At 38.2% G+C, this 24,657-nt stretch overlaps 1 protein-coding gene across 3 annotated transcripts in view; it reads right to left on the reverse strand.

The window, feature by feature from the left end:
- The window catches only part of SLCO4C1 (solute carrier organic anion transporter family member 4C1), a 32,608-nt gene extending 9,544 nt beyond the window's left edge, over positions 1 to 23,064 (reverse strand). The window contains exons 1-8 of one of the 3 annotated variants that reach the window (XM_035310783.1): positions 22,885 to 23,064; positions 16,057 to 16,320; positions 9,251 to 9,445; positions 6,194 to 6,290; positions 5,414 to 5,535; positions 4,423 to 4,538; positions 3,985 to 4,129; positions 2,026 to 2,221 (exon numbers count right to left, since the gene is read on the reverse strand). In XM_035310783.1, coding sequence (XP_035166674.1) covers positions 2,026 to 2,221; positions 3,985 to 4,129; positions 4,423 to 4,538; positions 5,414 to 5,535; positions 6,194 to 6,290; positions 9,251 to 9,445; positions 16,057 to 16,320; positions 22,885 to 22,912 — 1,163 coding nt within the window. In that variant the 5' untranslated portion in view covers positions 22,913 to 23,064. Of the gene's footprint in view, positions 1 to 2,025; positions 2,222 to 3,984; positions 4,130 to 4,422; positions 4,539 to 5,413; positions 5,536 to 6,193; positions 6,291 to 9,250; positions 9,446 to 16,056; positions 16,321 to 22,069; positions 22,368 to 22,863 lie in introns of those variants that run through there. The other 2 variants (XM_035310782.1, XM_035310781.1) reach the window with 2 other exon arrangements.
- Positions 23,065 to 24,657: the final 1,593 nt, after the last annotated feature.

The raw sequence follows: 24,657 nt of genomic DNA on the forward strand, positions 1-24,657 counted from the left end.
TTACTCATCAGGACAGTGCGTAACACTGATATAAAGACACGATCAACATACAGCATCCCATGATGGCTTCAGGTACATGCTGTGCAGAGTTTAAGCACAATGTATCCTCTTAATAAGAAATAAAAAAAAACTGTTGCAGAATCAGAAGCCTGTAATCCAGTCACTACTGCCTTCAAGGCCTCTGAATTTATGACCTGTTAACCTGACCTGTTAAGTTACCCGAGTTAGTTTTCACATTTACCTCAAAGAGAAACATGAAAAATATCTGGTCATTCTTTCATGTCACTCTTTGCTACTATAAGGGGAAAAAAATGTAATATTCCAGATATGTTTGTGACCTAAGAATATTGGTAACTTTCATATCCTATGAAGTTTGTGCACTTAATTGCCTCTATGAGTAAGATCTGATTCTTCTGTACTGTTCTATTATTATATGCTCATTTAAAACTAGTCAATAAAAAGCCTGATTAACATCAAGTGAAGAAACCATATAAGCCTAATTGTTGATCAGAAGTTTACCATTTTTCCTAGAAGTATTATCCACATGCATTTGTTTTAGAGACATCAATACCAACTCCACTGTCCATTCCCTAGTCTTCTACATCTTTATGGTGCATTTTATAGTATTGCACCTGCAAAATGGAAAGATTCTCTTCCCCCATTCCACTTGGGTGAAAAGGCATTTGGACCTTCTGGAACAGAGCAGATTCTACCTTTGTAGAAATGCTATGGTGACCTAACCATTTTCTAAAACAGGAGATTTGGGTAGACAACATTGAAATACTGAGAAAGTATTCATTCAGTTGCACCGCACACTGCTCATGCTCTGTTATTGGATCCATCTTGAAAGCATTTCACAGATCTTCTGGCTCTTTGGCATATCCTCAAGCAGTTGGAGTTGCCTCTGTGTTATGAATTGAAGGAGTAATTAACCACTTGTGAGTTTTGGCAAAGCTAGCTCTCTTCTTCCTGCATTTAAGTATTGCTCATTTTGCAGAAGTGTATACTGTTTAAAACTATATGGGAATTTAAACCTTACAATTTTACAGTTAATTTATTAATAAGGCATGATAATACATTTTATATAATACACTACCTATGCTAGTGATAGGATCATGTGCATTTGATGCTGAAGGATTCCTTAAAACATACTTATTCTTAAGGAAAATAATTTTTAATCTTGCTTCATTTTTACTGTCACTTATGTTTTCTCTACTGCCTCACTTGTTTCCAGAGTAAGCTTTATTCACCGGAACAGGAAGAACATTCATCCTAGAGTTCTGTTATTATCATTTTTATAATAACCTAGAAACGATTGACTGTATTCTAATTACTGATGAGAAATGTATTCTTTAGGGGATAGAGAAATACATATTGTTTAGAAGAGTCCTCCCTATACATGCTAATCAAAAATATTTTGAGTCATTTCTCTTAACCATGGTATTCTACCCATTTTGTTATTCTGGTTCAGTCACTAAGCTACATTGCCTTTGCATAACATTTCTGTCTCTCACTTAAGGTATTAGATACTACAATAACCTTTTTTCCTAGGGAAGAGCTTGCAAACAGAAGTCTGTTTAACTTGTAGTGCCTCTCACTGCTCCCTCATGAAGCTGCTGCAGACAGACTCCTTTCAGGAAAGAGCTGCCCAGATTGTAAAGAGTTGAGTAACAAAACAATACATAGAAGAGTTGTTACTGTTTTAAATAAACAGAAAACTAGTTCTAAATACCATTTCTACTACAACTAGACTGGCTACAGAATCAGATACCCATCCCTCCACCCTTCCTGTTCCACAAGGACCAGTCCACTCAGAACATTTTGTGCTATGTATCCTTACATTCTTATTCATCTATTTCATGCAGAGTCCAAGAACAAGGTTGAGTTTTTTTTTTTTTAATAAAACTTTCATTTTCCTACATCAAGGCAAAGTGTTATGACATTTTTAAAGGTTTTGTATTCTGTGACATAGTTTACTTATTTTAAACATTAACACTAACCAAGAGTGCATTAAAATATATTTACCCATCATACGTTTCAGAGACACCTGCGAAAGGTTCATTCCCACACTTAGCAAATAAAAACACTGTGTTTAACAGTAGAGCCACTGAACAAGTGCCTATCATGAACTTGATTATGTTTTTGCAATCCATTTTGCACTTGGATACCAAGATGCCACTTATGACTTGGCCTAGTGCTGCTGCTGGAACTAATACAAGCCCTAGAGAAAAACAAGACACCAGCAATTACACAAGAGTGCAAGACATAATTAGTGAAGTACTTCAGAAAGCAGTTTCATGTTAAGCAAAGAAAACATCACAGTAGTTACCTGCCTCTTAAAATGCAGCCCATATGTCATTTTCAAACCATCCTACCAGAACCTCTCAGCATGAGTAATTTAATAGTTTCACTGAAAGTCATTTCTACCCTTACATTACCTTTAGTCTTTCCAGAAGTTCAGCTTGACAGTGTAATTTATAGATGTACAAACCCAAAGTTCAATACAGCAAACCTAGATTACTTAACTGTAATGCATTCTTTGCATGAATCTCTGAACACCAGTAGGTTGCTTTATGAAAATAGAAAGTGCTAATTCATGGGTTAGTATTTTTCACATCCATCTTCGTTACACGTTTGTGCTATAAAATTTTTATAATAAGAAAAATGTTCTGTTATTACAACAGGCAGCACAAAACAATGAAGCATCTACAGAAACTTAAATCAAGTTCTTCAAGACCTAGGTGTGCCAGTTTTGCTGTATTAATCAATGTATTCACCCATTTTGTACTATTAGGACTCCAGGTAAATAACCAAGTATTTATATATATGGCTAATCTACAGTAAAACACTATTCATTAATGTAATTTGCACTGAGCTGAGATAGCTGGTTTTAGAGACTTCTGTTATAGTTGCAGAATTGTACAGCCACAGATGCACATAGTCAAAAGAATTTAAATAGTTAATAGTCATTGAACTAATTAGTCTGAGTGTTATCAACATTAGTTCAGGTGCAGCTGGCTTTCAACCTTAGCACATGCATTTCTTTAAAACTGTACATTGGATTAACACAATCAATATTTAATTCAAATTAAAATAAATTAAAACAAGGTCCAAAGGAAAAAACAAACTTGGGTTCCCACATCACTGCTAATGATGTTTAACAGTTGAGCATGCATTCCAATTAATTTTTTATGTAAAATTTGCAGATACTTTGTTCTGAATCAGTGACTGAGAAGCAATAGTACTAATTATCTAGTACCATCCAGAGGAGGACTAAGTCACTCAGTCTCTCCTAAACGTTGTTGGACAAAGAACATTTCAACTACCACATTTATATTGCAGCATTATACAGCTGGAGTAATGTAGCAAGATGTTCCAGAAAAAGGAAGTCTGACACATTGCAAGTATTCATTTGCCTTTCTGCCTTGATCTGGTTGCTATCCTTTAGCAATAGTCTCATTTACTCATGTGATCCTACTTAGTGCAGCTTTTTCATGTTATCACATTTCTTTCTGCAATTATCAGCTTTTCATAGCCTTCCATTTTCTACCTATTTCTTTTACCTATCAGATAATAAGTGACAGTGACTAAGGCTTCATGCTCTTTCAGCTGATTTTAAATAAGGAAAAATAAATGCTATTCACCAAAAACAGGAATAAATTATAAGTTAGTTTCAGCTGCACAGAAATTTATTTCCACCTTGAATGTTACTACTAGGCTTACTGAACCTACAGACAACTCTGATTTGCACCCTCAATGAGTTAAGTACCAGGGTTTTCCTCAGACAAGCATAAATAACTTAAAATGACTTTCTGCTGTGAAAAAAATGAATTTTTATTTTTTTCATACAAATATCTTCACAAAAGTCTCAGACAAATATAAGATAGCCTATACCATCTCCAAGCTATAACATTAATAACTGCTTCACTATAATATTTAAAAATTAAGGAAAAAACAAGCAAACAAGAAAACGCACAACATTACCTCCAAGAGTTGCTGAAAAACTTGATGTCTTTCCGAACTGATTTTCTATGAACTTTGGTAAAAAAGTGGCAAAGCCAGTGGCAACTAATGCTTCTGAAGAACTAGCTACTATTAGACTCATAAGCACCGGATTCTTCAACAGAATCTATGGAGAAAATATGGAGAAAGATTAGCAAAATGCTCAGGAAATTTCATTGTTGTACCCTGAAAACTAAATGCCACTTTAAAGCAGATACTTTCATGAACTTCACTAATATGCATTTCAAGCTTTAACAATCTCAAGCATCAACAAAATGAATATGTTGTTCTCGGTAGCACTGGAAACTTCCCTGTAACAGCACAAAACAGCAATTGCCTTTATAAACATGTATGTAAAATCTGAAAAGGAATCTCATTCTCTAAACACTGTCAGTTTTAGTAAATTCCAGATGTTCTTACCAAAAGAGCAACAGGGAAGTCTTTAAAACTCTTTCCAATATTCTTGGTTTCAACAAGTGCCTCACTTCCATCATTGTGCGTTTCAGATATTTTTTCAGCCTGTATTTTTGCTGTTCCTACAAAAGGGAGTATTTATTGACAAATAAATTTTAAATAACAATGTTCATCGACTTAAAGTCAGAAAAAAAGTGTTACAATACATGCTTCCTTTACATGGAAAGGCCAGTTCAGACACCTCAAGACTTCTGGAATATTGTATTAAGATCAATTAAGATCAATCATAAAAAGATCAATGCATTATTACCGTGGGGGAAAAAAAAAATGCCTGAAGGAATCATACTTCCATTTGAGAGCCTTGGCTGTATTAAGAGATTATAAGGGGTATCCTAAGAATTTCAGACTACCATGAAGGCCATTCAATATTTTACCCTCACATTCCCCCTGGTTCCCTGCTTCACTGTTCCTTGTCCTCCATCATTTCTCCTTCCACATAATGAATAGTAAACAAGTTCCTTTAGATGCTTTTCCAAGAGACTCTGCCTGAGCAGAAAATGTATTAACAGTATTATTTTTAAACAGACTGCTCTGGGATATTTTGATTCATGCTTTCTTAATATTCTACCCATAGCCAAGAATACAATGCAAGAGTTAAGTCAATAGGCCTTACCTGTGATTCTTGGTGCTAACTCCACAGTTTTAAACACAGTCCTGGAAGCCTAGCTGCAAGCATCTTTCAAACTTTGACCATCAGTTTCCACACTCTACCTGTTTCCAGTCCTACTATACTTATTCCATCCTCCCCTCAGCCCCCAATAAGTACTTTCAAGAGCCTCCTTCTGGCCAATTCCTCTCATTTTAAAGACCACATATTGGAAACTATATATGTATGTCATATTATCATATATATTTTAGCCAAAATATATAAAGAAAATAATCAAAGAGGAATAAAAACAAAACCCCAAAACACACCAAATAAGCATACATTATTTACCTGGCAAGTATTTCGGAAAGCATGAAAATGGTATTATCAGAAACCAAATTGCAAAAAAGCATGCAAGGAATGCTATCCACCATGCTCCAAGCCAGCGTGGGTCATCTTGGTCTATATGTGTACTGGAAAAATAATTTGCAAAGAGTAGGTTTACCATTTATGAACTCAAAGCAGTAATTTCAGATGTCAGCAAACTGGAATTATTTTTCTAATAATAGATATGATAATAATAGATATGACAAAAGCCTTTGAAAATTGTCATTTTCTCATCTTCTAAATGTATTAAATTTTTTATTTGTTGAAAGAGTTGTAAGCACATTAATCAGCTCTGTTATAACACTGCATTCCACCAAATACAGTTTTACAATTCATTGTTCGAATTCATTCTGATTTGAAGACCACTATTTGGTCTTGTTTTCAAGATCCTGTAGCATATTAAAGCATTGACAAAGGCTGTCTTTAAGAGGGACTCTAGATAATCACTGAGTTGTATGATGGCCAATAGATAAAATACAGGAAATGGAAGTATAAATGAAGCTGTCAGTCTGGACAGTTTTACAACACAAAATGTTACTTTCTGAATAGGGGACTGTTTGTCAACTGATGATTTTTCTAGAAAACTATCCCCCAGCATAGAAATAGCAGCACCCTGCCTTACCTTAAGTTCATGAAAATGCAGTATCTTCCAAACAGAAATCATTTCTCCTCAAGTGAAGACAATTCTTATTAAAATTTTCAACTCATTAGCAAATGAAAATCAAAAAACAAGAGACTTCTCACCTTTCTGGGATCTGGATATCAATGTAAACTTTAAGTAGCTGTCCACCTAAGACATAGCCAATAGCAGGCCCCAGCAGTGACATGGCATAGCCAATTCCTAGAAGAGAAAAAAAATATCATTTACCATACATATTTAAAAGCCTTCTTTTAAAGAAATCCCTAAATCTTATTGATCTTATTGATGAGAAGAGAGAAGATCTTATTGATCTTATTAATGTTTATAAATACCTTGTGTGGGAGACAGAGGGATTTAGCCAAACTCTTTTCAGTGGTTTGTGGGGACAGAACAAGGGGTAACGGCCACAAAATGGAGCACAAGAAGTTCCACACCAACATGCAAAAGAACTTCTTCACAGTGAGGGTGACAGAGCACTGGAACAGGCTGCTCAGGGAGGTTGAGTCTCCTTCTCTGGAGATATTCAAGGCCTGTTTGGATGCCTACCTGCTCTAGGGAACCTTCTTTGGCAGGGGGGTTGGACCCAATGATCTCTTGAGCTCCCTTTCAACCCCTACAATTCTGTGATTCTATGAATTCTGTGAAATCAACTTCAGACCAAACACTTTCTAGAAATCAGCTTGTTCTTTCAGTATCATTACTTAGGGTATAGTGTGCAGAAGACAGTTTGTAGATCAACACAAAAATTAGCAGCTCTTATTAAAAGCTGCAACTCTAAGGCATAGCACAGATGTGTAAATATATACTGACGTATTTACACATTAGATTGTCTTTTGCATAACTTTCTGAACTAAAACTGTTAAAAGCATCAGTTTTCAGAGTACATGCATAGAATTTTTAAGAATCTACATATTTAGATGTAGTTTGTGTGTTAAGAGTTGTTTTTTATATCTGCCAAGATGAGAACAAAACTGTTGATAGAAGTAATATCTGCCACTTGAGTTTGTGGAGGACTCAATCATGTGCACTTCAGTTTACTGATGTGAGCCTAAGCATATAAAATCAGAGCTCTTAACTGCTTCTGGCAGTTCTAGAGAAGAAAAAAGCTGCAGCTGTAACTACATGCTACTATTTGGTAGTATGTCTATCCATTTTTGTGTTTTAGTACATGATTCTTAATGTAACAGTCTCTGGCTTATCAGAGATTGGCCGCACATTAGTACTGATGGCAGAAGAACTGTCTCTGCAGATAGAGGTTTGAAAGTAGTAGTGAACTAGAGCTGTCTAAATAAATGGTAAGACATACATCTCTGTTGCCTATATTATAGGCATTTCCCTAGGTTAAAGAATCTAGATTTTCCATTTTTTCCTATAGTGTTTGTTTTAGGAGTATTTAGCACTATTGCAGTCTATTTAGACATAAGTAATGGCAGGTGAGGGTAGAAGGGAACACTTTCACACCAGTAAGTCAGAATAAATATGGAGTTGATGTATCCCATTTTCCATATTCTAGCAATAATGACATACTCGTAGGACCACACTGAATTTAAGTCCACATTCATCCTGCAGAATATCAAACTTAGCTTAAAAGGTGCTTATTTCCTCCTACAAACTATTCAGTTTAAATTATCATTTGGAACTGCTTAACTGTTCACCAGCTCTTTATTTAAATGCCTCAGTTAAGCAAGCAGAAAACAGTCTTCATGAGAAGAAAACCATTTTCAGAAGACAATGGAAATACCAGTTTATTAGTTACAAACTTTTAGTCAAAGATGTTATCCGCTATTTACAGATACTAACAGGAACTTTTAGGGTTTTATTTTTTTGGCTTTTTGTGATGCAACGTTTGTGTAAGACAGCAACACAATATATTTTAAATCCTTGGTACATTGCATTAGAGTTAAAGAATTATAGTCATAGTGCCATTTTCTGTCCACTCCTCATCTATTTTTGATGTATCATCCAGCGTACACTGTTGTCCTAAATTCAGCAGTTGTTCAGAGATTGTACAAGAATCAGTTTAGTGTACTACCAATTATGTTTAACTTCTCTACACTACACAAAGTCTTGAATTGTCAGGTCATTCCTTGATTCCCTAATCATGTGGGCAGTCCTATTTCTGTTCTATTTATTTCACTAGCCTCCAAAAATGTACAAGACTTCTCTCCCAGGACTGAGAAACAGCAAAAATAAAAGCTGGTTTTGTTATTTAACATAAGCAATCAGCCAATTTTTGCATCAAATTAAATGGCTAGCCTGGAAAAATTAAGCAAGAATTCTATGCAAACAGCTGAAGATTTCAATTTTGCCTCTTTAGATATCGATTTAGAGTCTGGAAAGCAACTTAGGCATCTAAGATGTTTTAAATTCCTTCTGGGAGTTTTCAGTACAGCTATCATACTTCTACCAGTTTATAAGTGAAATGGGAAAAGTACTGACCATCTTCATATCCATTGAAAGCACACTAAAAGTTCAACCAATTAGGCAGTGAAAATGCACATAACAGAGAAAGCTGATTGAAAAGATTAAAAACTACTACAAATAATTAGTATTCCTTCACTTTCTAACAGCCCCACAGTAAGATATAAACCCATTCTCCATGCTTCTAGACAATCCTTTTACTTCCCATTCTACTTTCAGGTAAGGAATCATACTTCCAATATTTCCTCCTTAAATGCCAAATTCATATGTGGCTAGAGGACTGCACTGATCTCATGATGTACAGTAGTGTCCCTACACACAGGAATGCCCATCATTAGAAGACAGCCAAATAGAGCATAAAGGAAGGTATGGCTATTGGGCTGATACATAGTAGCTTTCATTACCTATGAGAACAGAAAGCAAATTTTGTTCAAAATTCTCGTTGTTTATAGCCACTAGTGGCTATACTAGCCACTTAATTAATCACTTTCAGTTGCTGATTAAAAGAAAAAAACAGGAGATGTGCACAAAGTGACCTTATGGTACACCGTGAAGTAACTATTGAAGAAATTTCACACTTACAGAGGACTATCAGTTACTGTGAAAGTTAGGTATTACAGAACTACTTTATGTACATAAGCAAGAAATGAAGATCTGTGGTCAGTACATAAAATAATGTGTAATACATTGTAGTCTATGATCTATCCAGACAATGTGTTATAAACAGTTTTAAAACTCACCTATATAAAGAGAAGACTTGTGCTTTGGGACACTATCATCAATAAAAGCTGTCCCCAAAGTATACAGTGGAGTTCCTCCAACTCCCAGCAGCAGCTGTCCCAGTATAAAGACATAAAGATAGTTCGAAAGTGAAGATTTTGTGTTGGCACTGCAGGTGAAGTTTGTAGAGCTTGTTCCTGAAATTTGGCAGGTATCTGAATGACAGAAGAAAGACACCTTTAAAATTGTTACCCAACTGAAGAAGAATGTATGTATTCCACATGTACATACTATAAACCAAAATATTCTGCACTATTAATGCTAGGCTCCCATTTTGGTTTTCACCCCTACCAAAGATTCCTATGTGTCAGTGCCCAAAATTTCTATGACATAGTGCCCTCTGAAAGAAATACAGTTATGGCTTGGTTTTTGTTTCCATTCCATGAAGAAAATATGGATGAAAAAATATGGATGAAATAGCCTTATTAAAACTTTAGCTTTTTAAAAAAATTCTTTTATATGCAAAAAATACTAAATGGTTATTCAAGAGTTACTTTGTGAATACTCTTAGGAAACAGACATTTGTTCCTGTACTTCATAAAGGTTCTGAGGAGCACTAACAGCAACTTCTATTCTGAAGTGACAGAGGAACACAGTGGCCTGAAAAACAGGAGGAAAGTTGGACAACTGGAAAAGGAAGAACAGCAGTGAGAGACATGAAAATTATCTTCTGTTCTCATACTCTGTTTTTGAGAAAAGCATTTCCCTGGAAAAAGCACATCCCACACAACAGACCACCACATTCCATCTCTATGTGCACACACACAGAGAAGAGACAGAAGCAAAGGCAGAACAGCCTAAGGTTTCACCCTCTCCTATAATGTTTGGCTTCATGAGGAAGGAATCAAAAAAGGAAGAAATGAAGTCAGGGAGTATGTTTTCTCTTCCCCTCCCCCTTGCTATCACTGCACTTTTAGTAGCACATGTTTCTTTCCAAGCTGCTCCACAGAACAGTGTACAACCTTGAGGAAGAAAGAATTTACCTGTCAGTTTGGTGGAAACAAGCCATCCTGAGCATTGAAAGCCATCTCCAGATCAAGTAAGTAGACCAATCAATGCTTTGGGTTCACAAAACATTGAACAAGAAAAAGCTTGCTATTCAGTTTGCTTAACCAGAAGGCTACACAGGTGTTGTCATAAATGCATTCCTGGGGTTTATCAAACCTTTCTCCAGAAAGAGCATCATAGTTTGATAAAACAAGAGGAAATGGCCTTAAGTTGCACCACAGGAGGTTTAGGGTGGATGCTATAAAAATGTATTCACTGAAAGGGTTGTGAAGTATTGGAACAGGCCACCCAAGGAAGTAGTTGAGTCACCATCCTTGGAGGTCTTCCAAAAAGATGTAGAAGTAGAGCTTAGTGACATGGTTTAATGCTGGACTTGGCCATGCTAGGTTAAGGGTTGAAGTAGATCATTTCTGAAGTCTTTTCCGACCTGAATGATGCTATAATTCTATAACGGTAGTAGAGTCATGTACCACACAATCAGTAAATCAGTGCTACTGTACAAAGAGTGGCCAACATGGAGTCATGGAATACCTCACTTCAAGAGGAGTCAATATTTCCCTTCATTTCCATTTAGGAAGGATCTTCATTTTAATGTTGCAATGAAGTCACATAAGGAACATTATGAATTAATGTCCTCAAAACTTTAATTCTGGAGTAGATTTTCCATTTAGTGCCAATTCACTTAACAGATTTTCTGCAGAAAACAGCAATGGTGAAATCTTAAATCAAGTTCACTTTGTACTATTAAATCTAAAACTATTGCAAGACACCATGTCCTGCAATACTTTGTTAACCATGTTCATGTACAGCATGTATAGAACATGCCTGGTTATATATTTTAACCTTAAATGCCTATTAGGTCAGTCTAAAACAGCTTCTTATTTAGTGTCATACTTAAGTATCTTGTTAATATACATATCTGAAAAAAAGTAACAGTGCAAAAAAAATGGCATGAATTTTATTAAATGAAAAGAAAGATACAGCCCAGTTTGAGATCTAAGGACAACCACATGAAATAAGCAGATTACACTCATTAATGGTAATCCAACTCCAACAGTGGTTCTTCAAGAATCATCATCTGCACACTTTATGGATTTGTTCACATAAATCTAAAAGCCTGTGCCATGGTGTTACTAATTGAGTATTGCCTCTCTCCTTCAGCTCTTCAGTTTACATGCCATAGGATAACTTACCTTGATGTCAGAATAACTATCACACTAGTTTGTTTTGAGAGCCACACAATCCAGACTTTAATAACAAAATTAACAGAATCATCAATATATACTTTAATACAGTTATAATCCTTTATTTCCATCACTTAAAAAATTATCAATAAGTCTGATAATTCAGCAAGTATACCTATATTTGCTGATAGGGATCATGGACTCTATATTCCATTGTAAGAAACATTTTAGAAGCAAAGAGGATTTACCAAGGAAGTTATGAGACTACTTTGAACCAGTGTAAATCAAAATGGCCAAATGAAAACTTAATGTCCCTGCTTCAGATATTAGTGTCATTCAACCTTCTTGTTTCTTTACTGGTACAAAGTTTTAAACAGTTAAACAGATTGGCACAGGTTAAACCTAACCTTGATTAGTTCCACAAGCCTGTTTGCTGCAGTCATAAGAACTGTAGACAAAAAAGAAAAAAAAATAAAAGCACTGACTTTTTACATGATTACAGAAGCCTAACCTGAGATAAGCCAGGCTGTGGGAAAAGTCTAGATGGGTTGCTGACCATTTATCTAATATTTCTCTATAAACCTTTCCTCACTTCTAAAAGTCACTGGATTTAACTGGTATTTTGAAGGGCAGAATTGCTTTAATGGCAACACAAATACAGTTAGTCATTATAAACTTATTTCCATTCTTTCCTCTGACATAACTACCTGAATCCAAGCTATGTCAGAGTATTGTAAAGGCCAAAGTATTCCCAAGGACCTAATTCAACGTAATAGCCAAGGAGGCAGAAAAATTTTGAGATGCTTCAGCAATTACATTAATTAGAAACAAGACAGGTCAAGACTAGCTTTACTCACACCTTAAAATGCAGCTAGTAGGTGTGGTCATTTTCATTTTGTTTTGTATGGGTTCTTTTCAAGATTTTAAAAAGAAAGCTATGAAGAATAAGAAAAAATAGCTTATTTTCTGTTCCTTCTTAAACAAATGTCTGTCTCCTCTGTAGGTTTTGAAAGGCATCAATAAATATTCCAAATAAAGACTAAGCTCTTATGTTCCACAGACAGATGTTCTGTAATATCATAAGTGCTATAGAGAAATATGTCAAGTAAGGAACAGCAGTGCTACCCATTATCTGACTAATCTCAGTCTCAGAGAGCAAAGATAACAGAAATGGCACAGGCATGCCAACAGTGCAAGAGAAAACAGTCAAATTAGAAGATGGCATCACAAACAATGTCATCATCCCTCCTCATTTTAAAGAGGTGTTCATCTATCACCATTAGTACCCAAATGCCACAGTCTGCTTCAATCTTTAATTTGTCCTCAACATGTTCTAAGAAAGAGGATTAATTACTGCCCTTCTGAGAAGATGCACTAATTCTCAGACCCTTGTAGGGCTAATTCACCAGAGTTTCCAGCAAAACAGGGAACTGAAGAAAGGTGCTCAAGTCATTCTCACTCATGACCTCATTAAATCACACCATTTCAACTCAATTGGCTAACATCTGTTATTATCCCAAACTGTTACATTCCTAAAAACATTACTGAAGAGATTCATAGAAAACTTCAAATTGCTAGAGACATCTGGAGGTCACTGACTGCTGACCAAGTTGCTCATAACTTAACTCAGCAAGGACTTGAAAAGTCCCAAAGACAAAAGACCATGCAGTCTCTTTGGGTAACCTGTTCCAATGCTTGACGGTCCTCAAAATCAAATTATCCTCCCTCTGCGGAGTGAAGACCTATGTTTCACATTTGCTGAAAAAGCCATCTCATACAAAGTTAATTGTTTCAACTGGGATGGAAGTTTAGAAGTATGTTGATCATAACATCATTCCTACTGTGGTATTCACAGTACTCTGTACTGTCTCACAATTAAAGAACAGTTTCATTACAGAAAAAAATCACTAGATGGAGCTCCTGATTCCAAATAAAAGAGCCAGCTCAGAATCTGAACACCCTATGTAACACAAGTAAGTCATAACAAACAGATGACATCTAGACTACACTTTTTAATCTGAAGAATTTTTGGAGATCAGACAAGATACAAGTGTTTGCCATGGCTACTTTTTTCCGTAAACAGGTAGTCCACTGGACAGCTACTCATTCAATGAGAAATATATTAAACTATTCCTACAGAGTGATATAATAAGCATTTCCAATGGGGTAGTTTTATCATGTAGGGATATCATTTATCAGGATATCATGTATACATACCCAGAATAAAAGTACATGAGCATTCCATACTAAAATAGTAACTTCCAGTTGTCTGCAAGCCTTATAATGGAGGCTAGACATAGTTTTTAATAGTTTTAATTCCATATTCGATTTATTCACCTGACAATCATTAAATGTTGCACTGAACTATACTTCATAATTCATGTACTGTGGTTAATTTCACTGTTAAAGGAAGCTGTTAAATGGCACCTGTAGACTTATATTCAGCCTTCCATATTCCATACATGCCCTGAACTCTGTAGCCATTTATCTTTGATAGTGTTTGGTTTAAGTCAGCTTAGGACCTTAAAGCTGCTCACCTCAGTCACACCTTGGGCATCTATATTACAACAGTCAAAGAAACAGCATGATTTCAATCAGCTTAAAGGGCCATAAAAAAAACACATGCTCCATTTGATTTAACCTTCTAGATTTCAAAAGTTCATTTAGAACTTACGGTATCAAATTTCTACAGCATCTTTAAAGGCAAATGAAATGGCAGATGTATTGATAAAACAGGAACAGACTGAGATTCCAAACAGAATTTGCACAAGGCGGAAGAGATCAGTTGCAATACTTTGCTGACTCTCTTCAACACACCTGCTCAGTCAGTATTTCATTTCAATACAAAACAAAGCTACAAACAGATCAGAACTTTAGTAAATAAAGTTCAGCTTCTCTTACATATTAGTAGAGTGGGGAGGGTAATACTAGAACTGAAACTGGGAAAAGTCTGTAGTATAGCCAGAAGCAAGTAAGCTGTTGTTGTTCTACTATGGGTTAATACATAATCACTTGTTCATAGCCTCCAAACATTGAAGAATCTTCTTTTGGTTTTCCTCCAGTTTGCCCTTACTCCATTAAAAGTTGAACTAGCTTCTGACAACTATTTCTTGGACAGCAAACAATAGTTCACCTATCACCAACCTAAGTTATTTAATTAATGGTCAATATTTGGATAGCTCATGGAAGTGCATGGCAAAGTGTGATGAACACAAAAAAAATGACCTGAGAATCAACAGCTGAAGTACTGAGAACCTTCCATAAGATTGCTCAATAGCTATTGATTTTTTTTAATTAGCACTCTAATATGCTTAGTTATTAAAGACACATCTGATTAAGCACTACAATAACAATTAAGACAAGCATGAAAGATTAAGTCAACCTACTTTAAAGATATTTGAATATTCAAATAAAGATATTTGAATATTTTAAAAAAAATATTAACTACAGGTAAGCCACTACCTAGAGGTACAATTACATGGCTTTAAGTTTGCAGCACTCAAAGTCATTTTATGAGGAAAGCTGTGTAAGATCTCAGAGCTGACTACCACCACTATTTCAGTGCTGTTTTGTTCTGTGCAGTTCATTTGTTTTCTCTATATTTCAAATGAACCCACAAGTTTACATCATTTAGACAAACCTAGTGAAACTTCTTAATGAATTATTCAGGATGACTTTACAGTAGACGATAGTTCAACGCACAACAGAATTGCGATATGCAGTAGCCTTTCAACAGGAAGAAAGTAAGTCTGACAGCTTTTCTTTATGATTTATTCTACTTCACTGACCTAACTTTGTACTGGGTCTGACTGAGTTAACATTCCCTGCAGCAGCCCATATAGTGTTGTGCTCTGCACCTACAGCTAGAACAGCATTGGCATCACACCAGTGTTTTCTATTTCTGAGCAGTGCTGGCACAGCACCAAGACTCTCTCCAACACCCAAAAGCCAGAGGATGACAAGAGGTGGGGAATGGCAACAGGGAAGCTGACATCAACCAACCAAGGGGATATTCTATGCCTTATGTAGTCACACTCAGCAGTAAAAGGCATGGAAAGGGAAGGAGGGCGGTGCTCTTGTTATGAAGACATCTGTCCTCCTAAACACCTGCTGTGTTTGAGCCCCTACTTCCCAGGACATGGCCAAACATTGCTTCTTGATGGGAAGTACAGAATAATTTTCTCTGTGCTTCCAGAAGTCCTCTGTTCAGAGCTCAGCTGCCCAGCAAGATAAAAATCACCACATACTTGCACCTTATTCACAAAGAAATGTTAAATCATTTTTAATCAAATTAAGTTTTTATTGCATTCATCAGTCCAAATAAAAAAGCATTTTACTCTACCATTGCACTCAAGTACAGATCTGACTCTAGATCTCTTCTGAAAAAGCATGTCTAGTTTAGAGACAGCTCTTGAACCCACGGATTTCACAGAATCCTTTCACTTTCATTGTTAGAGACAATGTTACCCCACTTTTAGGGCTTCAAAGATTAACTAGGGATTACCAAATTAAAAGTTGCACTAACTCACTATGGAGATTTCAGAAAAAAATAAATCCAAACATAATAAACTTACCTTCACGCTTCGCTCCGAAGTGGTATTTTCCACTACTGAAGTGTGGTAAGGAAAATATAAGTGAGCCCAATCCTAGCATAAGTGCTGAGAAAGCCAGCCATCGTGGTTTGTGCCCTCTTTCTCCAAAGAAAGATACAAACAGTGACAATATACAAAAAGCAATGTCATAGCTTGCAGAGATTAAGCCAGTGAGGGAGCTGTTCAACTCGTAACGTTTCTCAATTGTTGAAATACTGATGTTAATCAGGCCATTTACCACAATACCTGCAAGAGAACAAAAAACATAATTAGTCAGAAGTACTTAATTTCATGGGGTTGCAACAGTAAACTTACTATTATTGTGTAACAGGAGGGTTACAATGAATATACTTGCAAAGCCACATTTTAAGGTATTTATTAACTTTAAAATCTGGGCATATAGTGGACTGACACGCTGCCAACTTAAACCATCCAATCTGCACAGGACCTATTCATTTTTGTTCTCTCCTGTGGGCATTAAAGATTTAACACTCAAGTATTCATCCAGCAAAATATCATGCTCCAAGCTCTGTTAATGTATTGAGGTTCCAGATTCAGTTTGAAGCACAAACTTCAAAGTGACTATATTACATTTTCAGAAGATAGTGTACAAACAAAAATTAGTCAAGGTAGTGACCTGCATTAGAGTACAAGCTAAGACTGAATCAAGTTATTTAACAAGACATAGCCTTCAAATGATTGTGTCAAACATATATTTCCTCCCTATCATCACAAAGGAAAGATACAAGGAGGGTTTTGAACAGGCATCCTCCACTACAATAGCTAAAGTATAAAGCTATTTGAAAGCACTGCAACTATTTTAGAGCAACTGAGGTGATTTACTTTGACAAAAATGTTTGCCCTCTAAATCTTTATTTTCTCTGAAGCTGAAGTATCAGATGACCTGGAAAAAATAGGCCTTGCAAGAACTGCCCTACTTAGGCAGAGGCGAAAAACAAACTCCAAAAAATAACTGATCCAAAAGCAGAAATTAAGCCAGTTGCAGTTTCCAGTGAATGCTTATACACACTGTGCTTTTTTACAAAAGCTTTGGCTGCAGGTATTAACTTTAATTTCTAACTGCCTCACATTCTGTTTGCATTTGGGACAACGCCAAGTAGCTAAAGTTTACTTTTAACAGTCCCAAAATAGGATTCTGTTACAAATGAGATGAATATCTATACTTCATAACATTGTTAGATAAATTCCTGATAATCTACTTAAATTGTGCCTGTAATAAAATGTATACCTTGGGAAAGTTAGGAGGTCTTGAAGTCACAACTGCAAATAAGATTAAGAGTTCTAGAATCTCAGAGATGACTGATTAGTATCTCTTAAGACACAGGCCCTATAGTTATCCCTCTTATTCCTAAAAATTCAAACGTGATTCTCTACCTTTGTTCCAAGAACAGCACGGGAGGACTGCTAGCTGGGGACAGTAATAGATGTAAGTTAGCTTTCAACAAGCATTGCACTATTCAGAAGTGGAACTACACAAAGCTGAATTTCAGAGCTGTCTAGAGTCCTACTTATTAAAAATTACTCCAGAACTGTGATCAACCAGCCGTTTTCCTATCACTGGAATCTTCAAAGAATCATAGAATATCCCAAGTTGGAAGGGACCCATAAGGATCATTAAGTCCAATTCCTGGCACCACGCATGTCTAACCCAAAAGTTTAGACCATGTGACTAAGTGCACAGTTCAATCTCTTCATGAATTCAGACAGGCTCAGTGAAGTGACTACTTCACTGGGGAGCCTGTTCCAGCGTGCAGCCACCCTCTCGGTGAAGAGCCTCCTCCTGACGTCGAGCCTAGACTTCCCCGCCTCAGCTTAACCCTGTTCCTGAGGGTCCTATCACTGGTGTTTATGGAGAAAAGGTCTCCTGCCTCTCCACTCCCTCTCACAAGGAAGTTGTAGACCATGATGAGGTCCCCCCTCAGCCTCCTTTTCTCCAGGAGGAACAGGCCCAGTGACCTCAGCCACTCCTTATATGTCTTCCCCTCTAGGCCCTTCACCAATCTTCCCACACCTAAGCACTTTAGTTTTCTGTACCAAGAGTTGCCTCCTTACAATCTCAATTTTCTGATACACTACTATGGCTTTTTTATTAAGATAGTTTCACCTGTCAGTCTGGCCACCACACTTAAATTCATATGGGATTAACAGAAGCATTCAGGTGTCTCCATGTGATTATTTATTCCTTTGGCAACTTTTTCTTCTAAAGGAGCAGTGACCAAAGAACAATACTAGCATGAAGGAATGAACAAACAAATTTTCCTATTTGAAAAGCACTTTGAATATTTACTAAAGCTTTAAAACATTCATATGAAGTAAGTGACCTACTCAACAAGTTGATTACCAAATTAGAAGACATTGTCTTTTGCTTGTAGTTTAGCTGTCTCCTTTGAATTTACATCCTAAAAGCCATAGGAAACCTTGCAATGCAATCTTATTGGATAATTAGATTTCAATTGTAAAAAAAGCAGATGTGATAAATGGCAGCGCAACTTCTCTAATGCCATCATCTAGTGAATAACCTCTGAAGTCTCCTCAGGAAAAACACAACAAATTTGATCTCAACTCTACCTGAAAAACAAGGATATCGCAACACTTAAATAGTAGTATAGAAATTATGTTTTAACTGTCAACATCCAAAATAGTACTATCCTGCCACATGCTTAAGTACACCATGCACTGATCCACAAAACACTGATTAATCATAAACCAAATTCTTTAACAAAAAAAAAAAAAAGACCATATCTTATTCATCCATTAACCAAGGAGTACTCTACAGTTGCTGTAACAGATTTAAAGCAGTAGTTTATAGACACTCCATTAAAATAAGTGTCCTTCCAGTAACAAATCTAATCAGGGTATAAAACATTAGTGTCACCTAGAATTTTCAGCTAGGTTAGACTGGGCCAGTCTCAAAGACTAGTTCTGTTGTTTTGTTTAACAGAAGTATTACTGACACCTGAAATAAACAGACTTTGTGTTCAACATAGTGAGATAACTTTTATCTTGTTTGCTACTGTAACTATGAACCGCAGCATATCCAGTTACTATATTACAATATGCAATCATACATTTATGCAATTCAAGTGCCATACAGAAATCAGGTATTAGTCATGTAACTATGTTCTATGCAAAGAAATGTTTTCTGTTCTGGAAATACAGGTTTCACCTGTACTTGAAACAAAAACAGCCAGAAACAAAGAGTTATGTTTCACCTGGAATCTTCTAATTAGCTGAAATAGAGGAAATCAGCTGCTACTGATAACAACAACATCTCTTCTAGGCCAGCTAGGAAGTAAACTGACAATCACATGCCCTCTGTTACACAGACACACACTCACATACACACTTCCTCACACACTGCAGATAACTACCTACAGTGTTCTCTCAGTCTGTAAAGAGTCAACTGCAAGAACTTCCACACATCAGGAGCATGTTAATGATTACTTCATTATTATTTAGCACAGGAGGATAAAAACTTTCCTAGAGGTATATTATCAATACAAAATATTTATATTTTTATCTTCCTCAGTGATTATTGCTGTAACTTGGAGAGTAAATCAAATACTTAGAAACAAGTACAAGAGTACAGCAGCAATTTAGATAAAAACACAACTAGGATTTTGAAGTTACCTAAACCCTGAAATTGCAACACCTGAATTTTTTTGCAACATCACATATAGCACTGAATTTCTTGTCTGAAAACTGTTATTGTTTTTTCTGCTTCTCAAAAAAGAGTGACAATTCTAGCTTTCACTGCCCAGTTTCCTCCTTCAGGCTAGCCAAAGCAAAAGGCTTTTGCAGAAAGTCCAGATAACAAATCTGGAAAAATGCCACAAGGTCCACAGTAGCCAGGCCTATATCAGATTTCAAAGAAGCATCAGATGTTTCCATACATTAAGGCCCAAAATCTGAACTAGATTAGATAGGTATCCCTCTGAGGTCTAGCATACATCTGTGGTTAGATAACAGGACCAAGATAAGCATCTTAAGGAACATACATAGCATCTTAAGGGGACAGATACTCTAGAGATATATATTTTTTTTGCTATTGAGAACCTTACCTACTACCATTAAAAGATAAACTTCAAGTGATATTATTCATCCAAACAAGCACTCAACACAAACTAGATTTTAAAAAACATTGCTACAACAAAGTGAAGTGCTGGAAGTAGTCAAGATGCTGTTTAGTACAACATATTCTGAAGTGTTTTCATGTCAGCTTTGGGACACATTCAGTTTCTTATCCCTATTCTTCTAATAAGTCTTTGGCAACTCAGTTGCCACTGAAGTCTGTTATGTAAGAAATCCTTCCACTCTATATCCAGAGAAGAGCTACGAAGCTGGTGAAGGGCCTGGAGCACAAGTCCTGTGAGGAGCAGCTGAGGGACCTGGGGTTGTTTAGTCTGGAGAAGAGGAGGCTCAGGGGAGACCTTATTGCTTTCTGCAACTACCTGAAAGGAAGGTATGGGGAGCTGGGTGTTGGCCTCTTATCTCAAGTGATAGGACTAGAGGGAATGGTCTCAAGTTGCACCAGTGGAGGTTTAGGTTGGAAGTCAGGAAACATTTCTTCTCAGAAAGAGCCTTCAGGCACTGGAACAGGTTGCCTAGGGAGGTGGTAGACTCACCGCCCCGGGGATGTTCAAGGAAAGGTTGGACATGGTACTTAGGGACATGGTTTAGTGGGTGACATTGGTAGTAGGGGGATGGTTGGACCAGATGATCTTGGAGGTCTTCTCCAACCTTAATGATTCTAAGGTTGATTCTATGATTGATTCTTTTCACTGTTAGAGAAAATATGATTTAAGGCAAGAAAACTTAACAGTAATAATCTCCTGGTCATAACAGCTGCAACATGGCCTCTCAAATACAGAGAAAGAACAACAGATACTACCCAAAACTCTCTAGACACTTTTCTAACCCAAAATATGTATGTTAATAAAAAAAATAATATATATATATATTGAAAACAGGTTAAAAATGAAAAAGAATTTGAGAAGACACGCTCTGAGAGACACTGGTTTTTCTACAGAATTTTCCCAAGCAATATGAGCAGCAGTCATATCTTTCTAGGTTTAAGAGTCTCCAGCTCAGCTCTCCCAAGACCATTCCAAATACCTCAGTTTGGTTCCAGGCAGGTGCGCAGCCATCCACACCCTGGTTGCCTTCAGCACAGGCTACATGCTCTCTTAGCACAGGACCCGTGCACACTCTCCCCCACATTCTTTATGTGCAACACAGATCAGCTTTTAAGCCTCAAACCTTTCCAGGTATCTCAGCTTTCTTTTCTAGCTAGCCCAATAAAGTCCTAAACTGAAGGCTCTCCAAGGTCCTAACAAATCTTGTCCCCAACTACAAAAAATAAGGATGAAAATACCTGAAACTAAACAACAGAAATTAAGAGCAAGCTGAACTTCACATTCCCCCAAAGGTAAGCTGCTAGTTAAGCATTAGACAGAGAGGTGCATGGTGATCCACAGAACAAGATTAGACCTTTGAAAGCTATCTTAATCACCCAGAGTCCCACCCAACCATGCCAAGCTTTTTTTTTTTTAATGGCAGTCAGGTAACAAAATGCACATAGACTAAACAGCAGCTCCGTGCATGTTTGTATCATGCACTTTGTTCTGTGGCTCATATGTTTCACTGCGAGTGATGGGGAAGCAGTACCGACAAGAGCACAAAGCACGGAGCTGACAGGGCCATAGCCTCAGTGGTGTTCAGAGGTAGGCAGGAAAAGAAGAATAGAGTCGAGTATAGAGAGTAGCACTGCACAAGCAACTTCCCTCTCCAGTCCCGGTGTACTTTCTTCCGCTGGCGAAGCCACTACCGCCACAGCTCGACAATACGACCAGACTCGGGCAGCTCCGAGATCCCCATGCTGGAACCAGCACCTCTGTGCCCTGCCCTGCGGCCTGGTACCGGCTCTCCCGGGGACACAGTGTCACCTGCCCAGGGCACCAGGCTCGCGGGTTACCTTGAAAGATGGCCAGCAGGCTGTAGGCAGCCAGGTAGCCCTCGGGGTTGTTGCAGAGCTGCAGAGCCTTGGGGGTGCAGCGGCCCCAGCCGCACGGACCCTCCTCGGCCGCCTCAGCCGCGGCTCGGGACGGGGACGGGGACAGGGCTGGGCTTTCAGCCCCGGCAGGGCTCGCATGTCGCTGGCCGCTGAGGTCGGGGCTGGGAGGCTCAAAAGCCGGGTTCTCAATGCCGTCTCCCTTCATACCGGTACCAGCTGCGAACGGCACTAGGACGCGACGCTCTCCTAAATACCAACGGGGAGGGAGGGCGGGACGGTACCGGGCGAGGCTCCGGCCCCGGCCCCGGCGGGGGCAGGAGCAGGTGGCGGCGCCTTTCCCCTCCTCCCGAGGCCGGGCCCGGCCCCGCCGTGCCACGCCCTGAGCGGGACGGGGATGGCGGCAGCTGTCCCTGAGGAGAGCCCCGGGGCCGGGCAGGGTTGGGCCGTTACGGTTGCCGCGGCCGTTGCGGCCGCCGTGCCCCCGCGTCGCGATCGTGGGTCGCGATCGTGGCGCTGGAGGCGGGAGAGGAGTCGGGGAGCGGCGCGGAGCGGGAAATGGGGTTAAAAATTTGGAGCACCTGAGGGGAAGCCCTCATGAGCCGGCTTCACCAAACACCTCCGAGCGCTCCTCGAGACGGCTGGAAGAGTGAAAGCCGCGCTAGCCCCGCCGCGGTGCTTTCCCGCTTTAGGCAAGCGAGCTGGCACGCTTCCCTCGGATGTGGAAACCCACTTACAACCAAAAAAAAAAAACTGGCCTTTGCAAATATCATCCTTACAAAATATCGTTCCCCGGCTGTAGTGCATTGAAGTTTCCACCCGCAGGAGCTTGCCGTCATCGAGCAAGTCATTCGGACACCGACCGCGGTAACTTGTCAAGCACAGTACGGGGTTTGTTTGCGTGCGGTGGGAATTATTTCACTCATCTGTACAGGAATGACCGGGAAGGAGTCCAGGGATCATTAAACTGGCACTACTAGCGTTAATCTAGGGTAGCACAGGTGTGTCCCGTAGAGTTTTTCCCCTTTCGAGAGCGCAATGTGTTTTAGAAGTAAGTGGAATAAACTGGAGATGTCAGCAGTGGCTTTGGCTCAGGGGCACACTGAAAGCTTGGGCATCCTCCGGAATTCCCTGCTGAATTCCCCTCCTGAAGTCCCAGCCTCACTTCCCCTGGTGCCACATCTCGTCAGAGGGAAGCATGCACTTTCAAATATTTGTTAGCAGCTACATGAAGGTAACTGTCTGAAAAATAAAACAAAACAATGACCAAAATAAAAATAAAAATAAAAATAATTAAAAAAAAAAAAAAAAAAAAACGGAAGGGAATGTGTGTCCATATATCTGCATGGATAAACTGCAAATAAGAAAATAAGAAATCAGCTGTTCCTGCTGCTGCTGTTTTTTCTAGGGGCAATGGCAGGAGCTGGGGCCTGTGGGGTTCCCCGGACCTTGGACCTTCCTCACCTGCCTCTGCCTCAGCTACCTCAGGGTCCCCTTCAGGCTCTGCCTCCACGCCACAACCAAAGCCCACAGGTAGCTACTCCCCAGCAAATCATTCCTCTATTGGTGATGGCCCCAGACCCTGAAATTAGCTTGTCATCACTTTGGTCTGTAGGCTGGGATGGTTTTTCCTCAGCTGATTACCAAAATATATCCCTGTAACTAGCCTCTTGGGAGGTCTAAGGATGTGCCTAAACTAGCTGGCAAGCTAATCTGTTTCAGGAATAGCCTATCAGTAAGGCCATCTTTGCCTGTGTGGATTATTTTTTTTTTTGATTGTTTGTTTGCATTTTATTGTACTTTTTCTTTCCTCTGATTAAAATAAAGTAGGACATGTCATTTGAAGTAATATCCTGATCTTCACTAGAGCACTTACATGGTAAAGTAGTAAGAATGATCCACTAAATTGCTAAATAATTTTACTACTAACAAGACAAAGTCTTCCCTTCATCTGCTTGGTCTGTTGGGCTTTTCGTTATCTTCATTTACTGAGCCCCCTCCCAGACAATGGTTTTGGTTTTATCGTCACAGGAAGGTTACAGAAAGGAAGGGAAAAAGAGAAGTGGAGCTCACTATGAAAAAAATAGTCTGCCCAGCTGAAGTCAAGAACATTTTTTAAGAAAGTGTAGGAGATGTATGTAGTACTGTGGTGTCTGCTCTAGGCCCTGACAGAATGATCCAGAGAATTAAATAGGAATGAACTCTCAAGAGGGTTTATGCCACCTACTAGAATAGAGGTTTTAATAGAAAGCCACAGGGACAGGGAGACAAAGAAAGGAATAAAATATGATGTATATTTGCACTAGTTTTATTACCTGAGTGTTACTGTTGCTCCTCAACAGGCAATTTATAGAGAAATGCAGTAGATCCTAACAATTTTTATAAAATGTTTTATGAGACATCATTTAAAATTATTAAATAAGTTTAAATTCACAACATTCAAGACTAGATACACAACCCACCTGAAAATGTCAATCAACAACAATTTTCTAGGAAGGTATCTAGACTGCAGAGTTAAAAATGACAATAGATTTTAAGGGGAATAATTTGCT

Source organism: Oxyura jamaicensis, chromosome Z (assembly GCF_011077185.1).
Source record: "Oxyura jamaicensis isolate SHBP4307 breed ruddy duck chromosome Z, BPBGC_Ojam_1.0, whole genome shotgun sequence".
In the NCBI taxonomy this organism is placed as follows: domain Eukaryota; kingdom Metazoa; phylum Chordata; class Aves; order Anseriformes; family Anatidae; genus Oxyura; species Oxyura jamaicensis.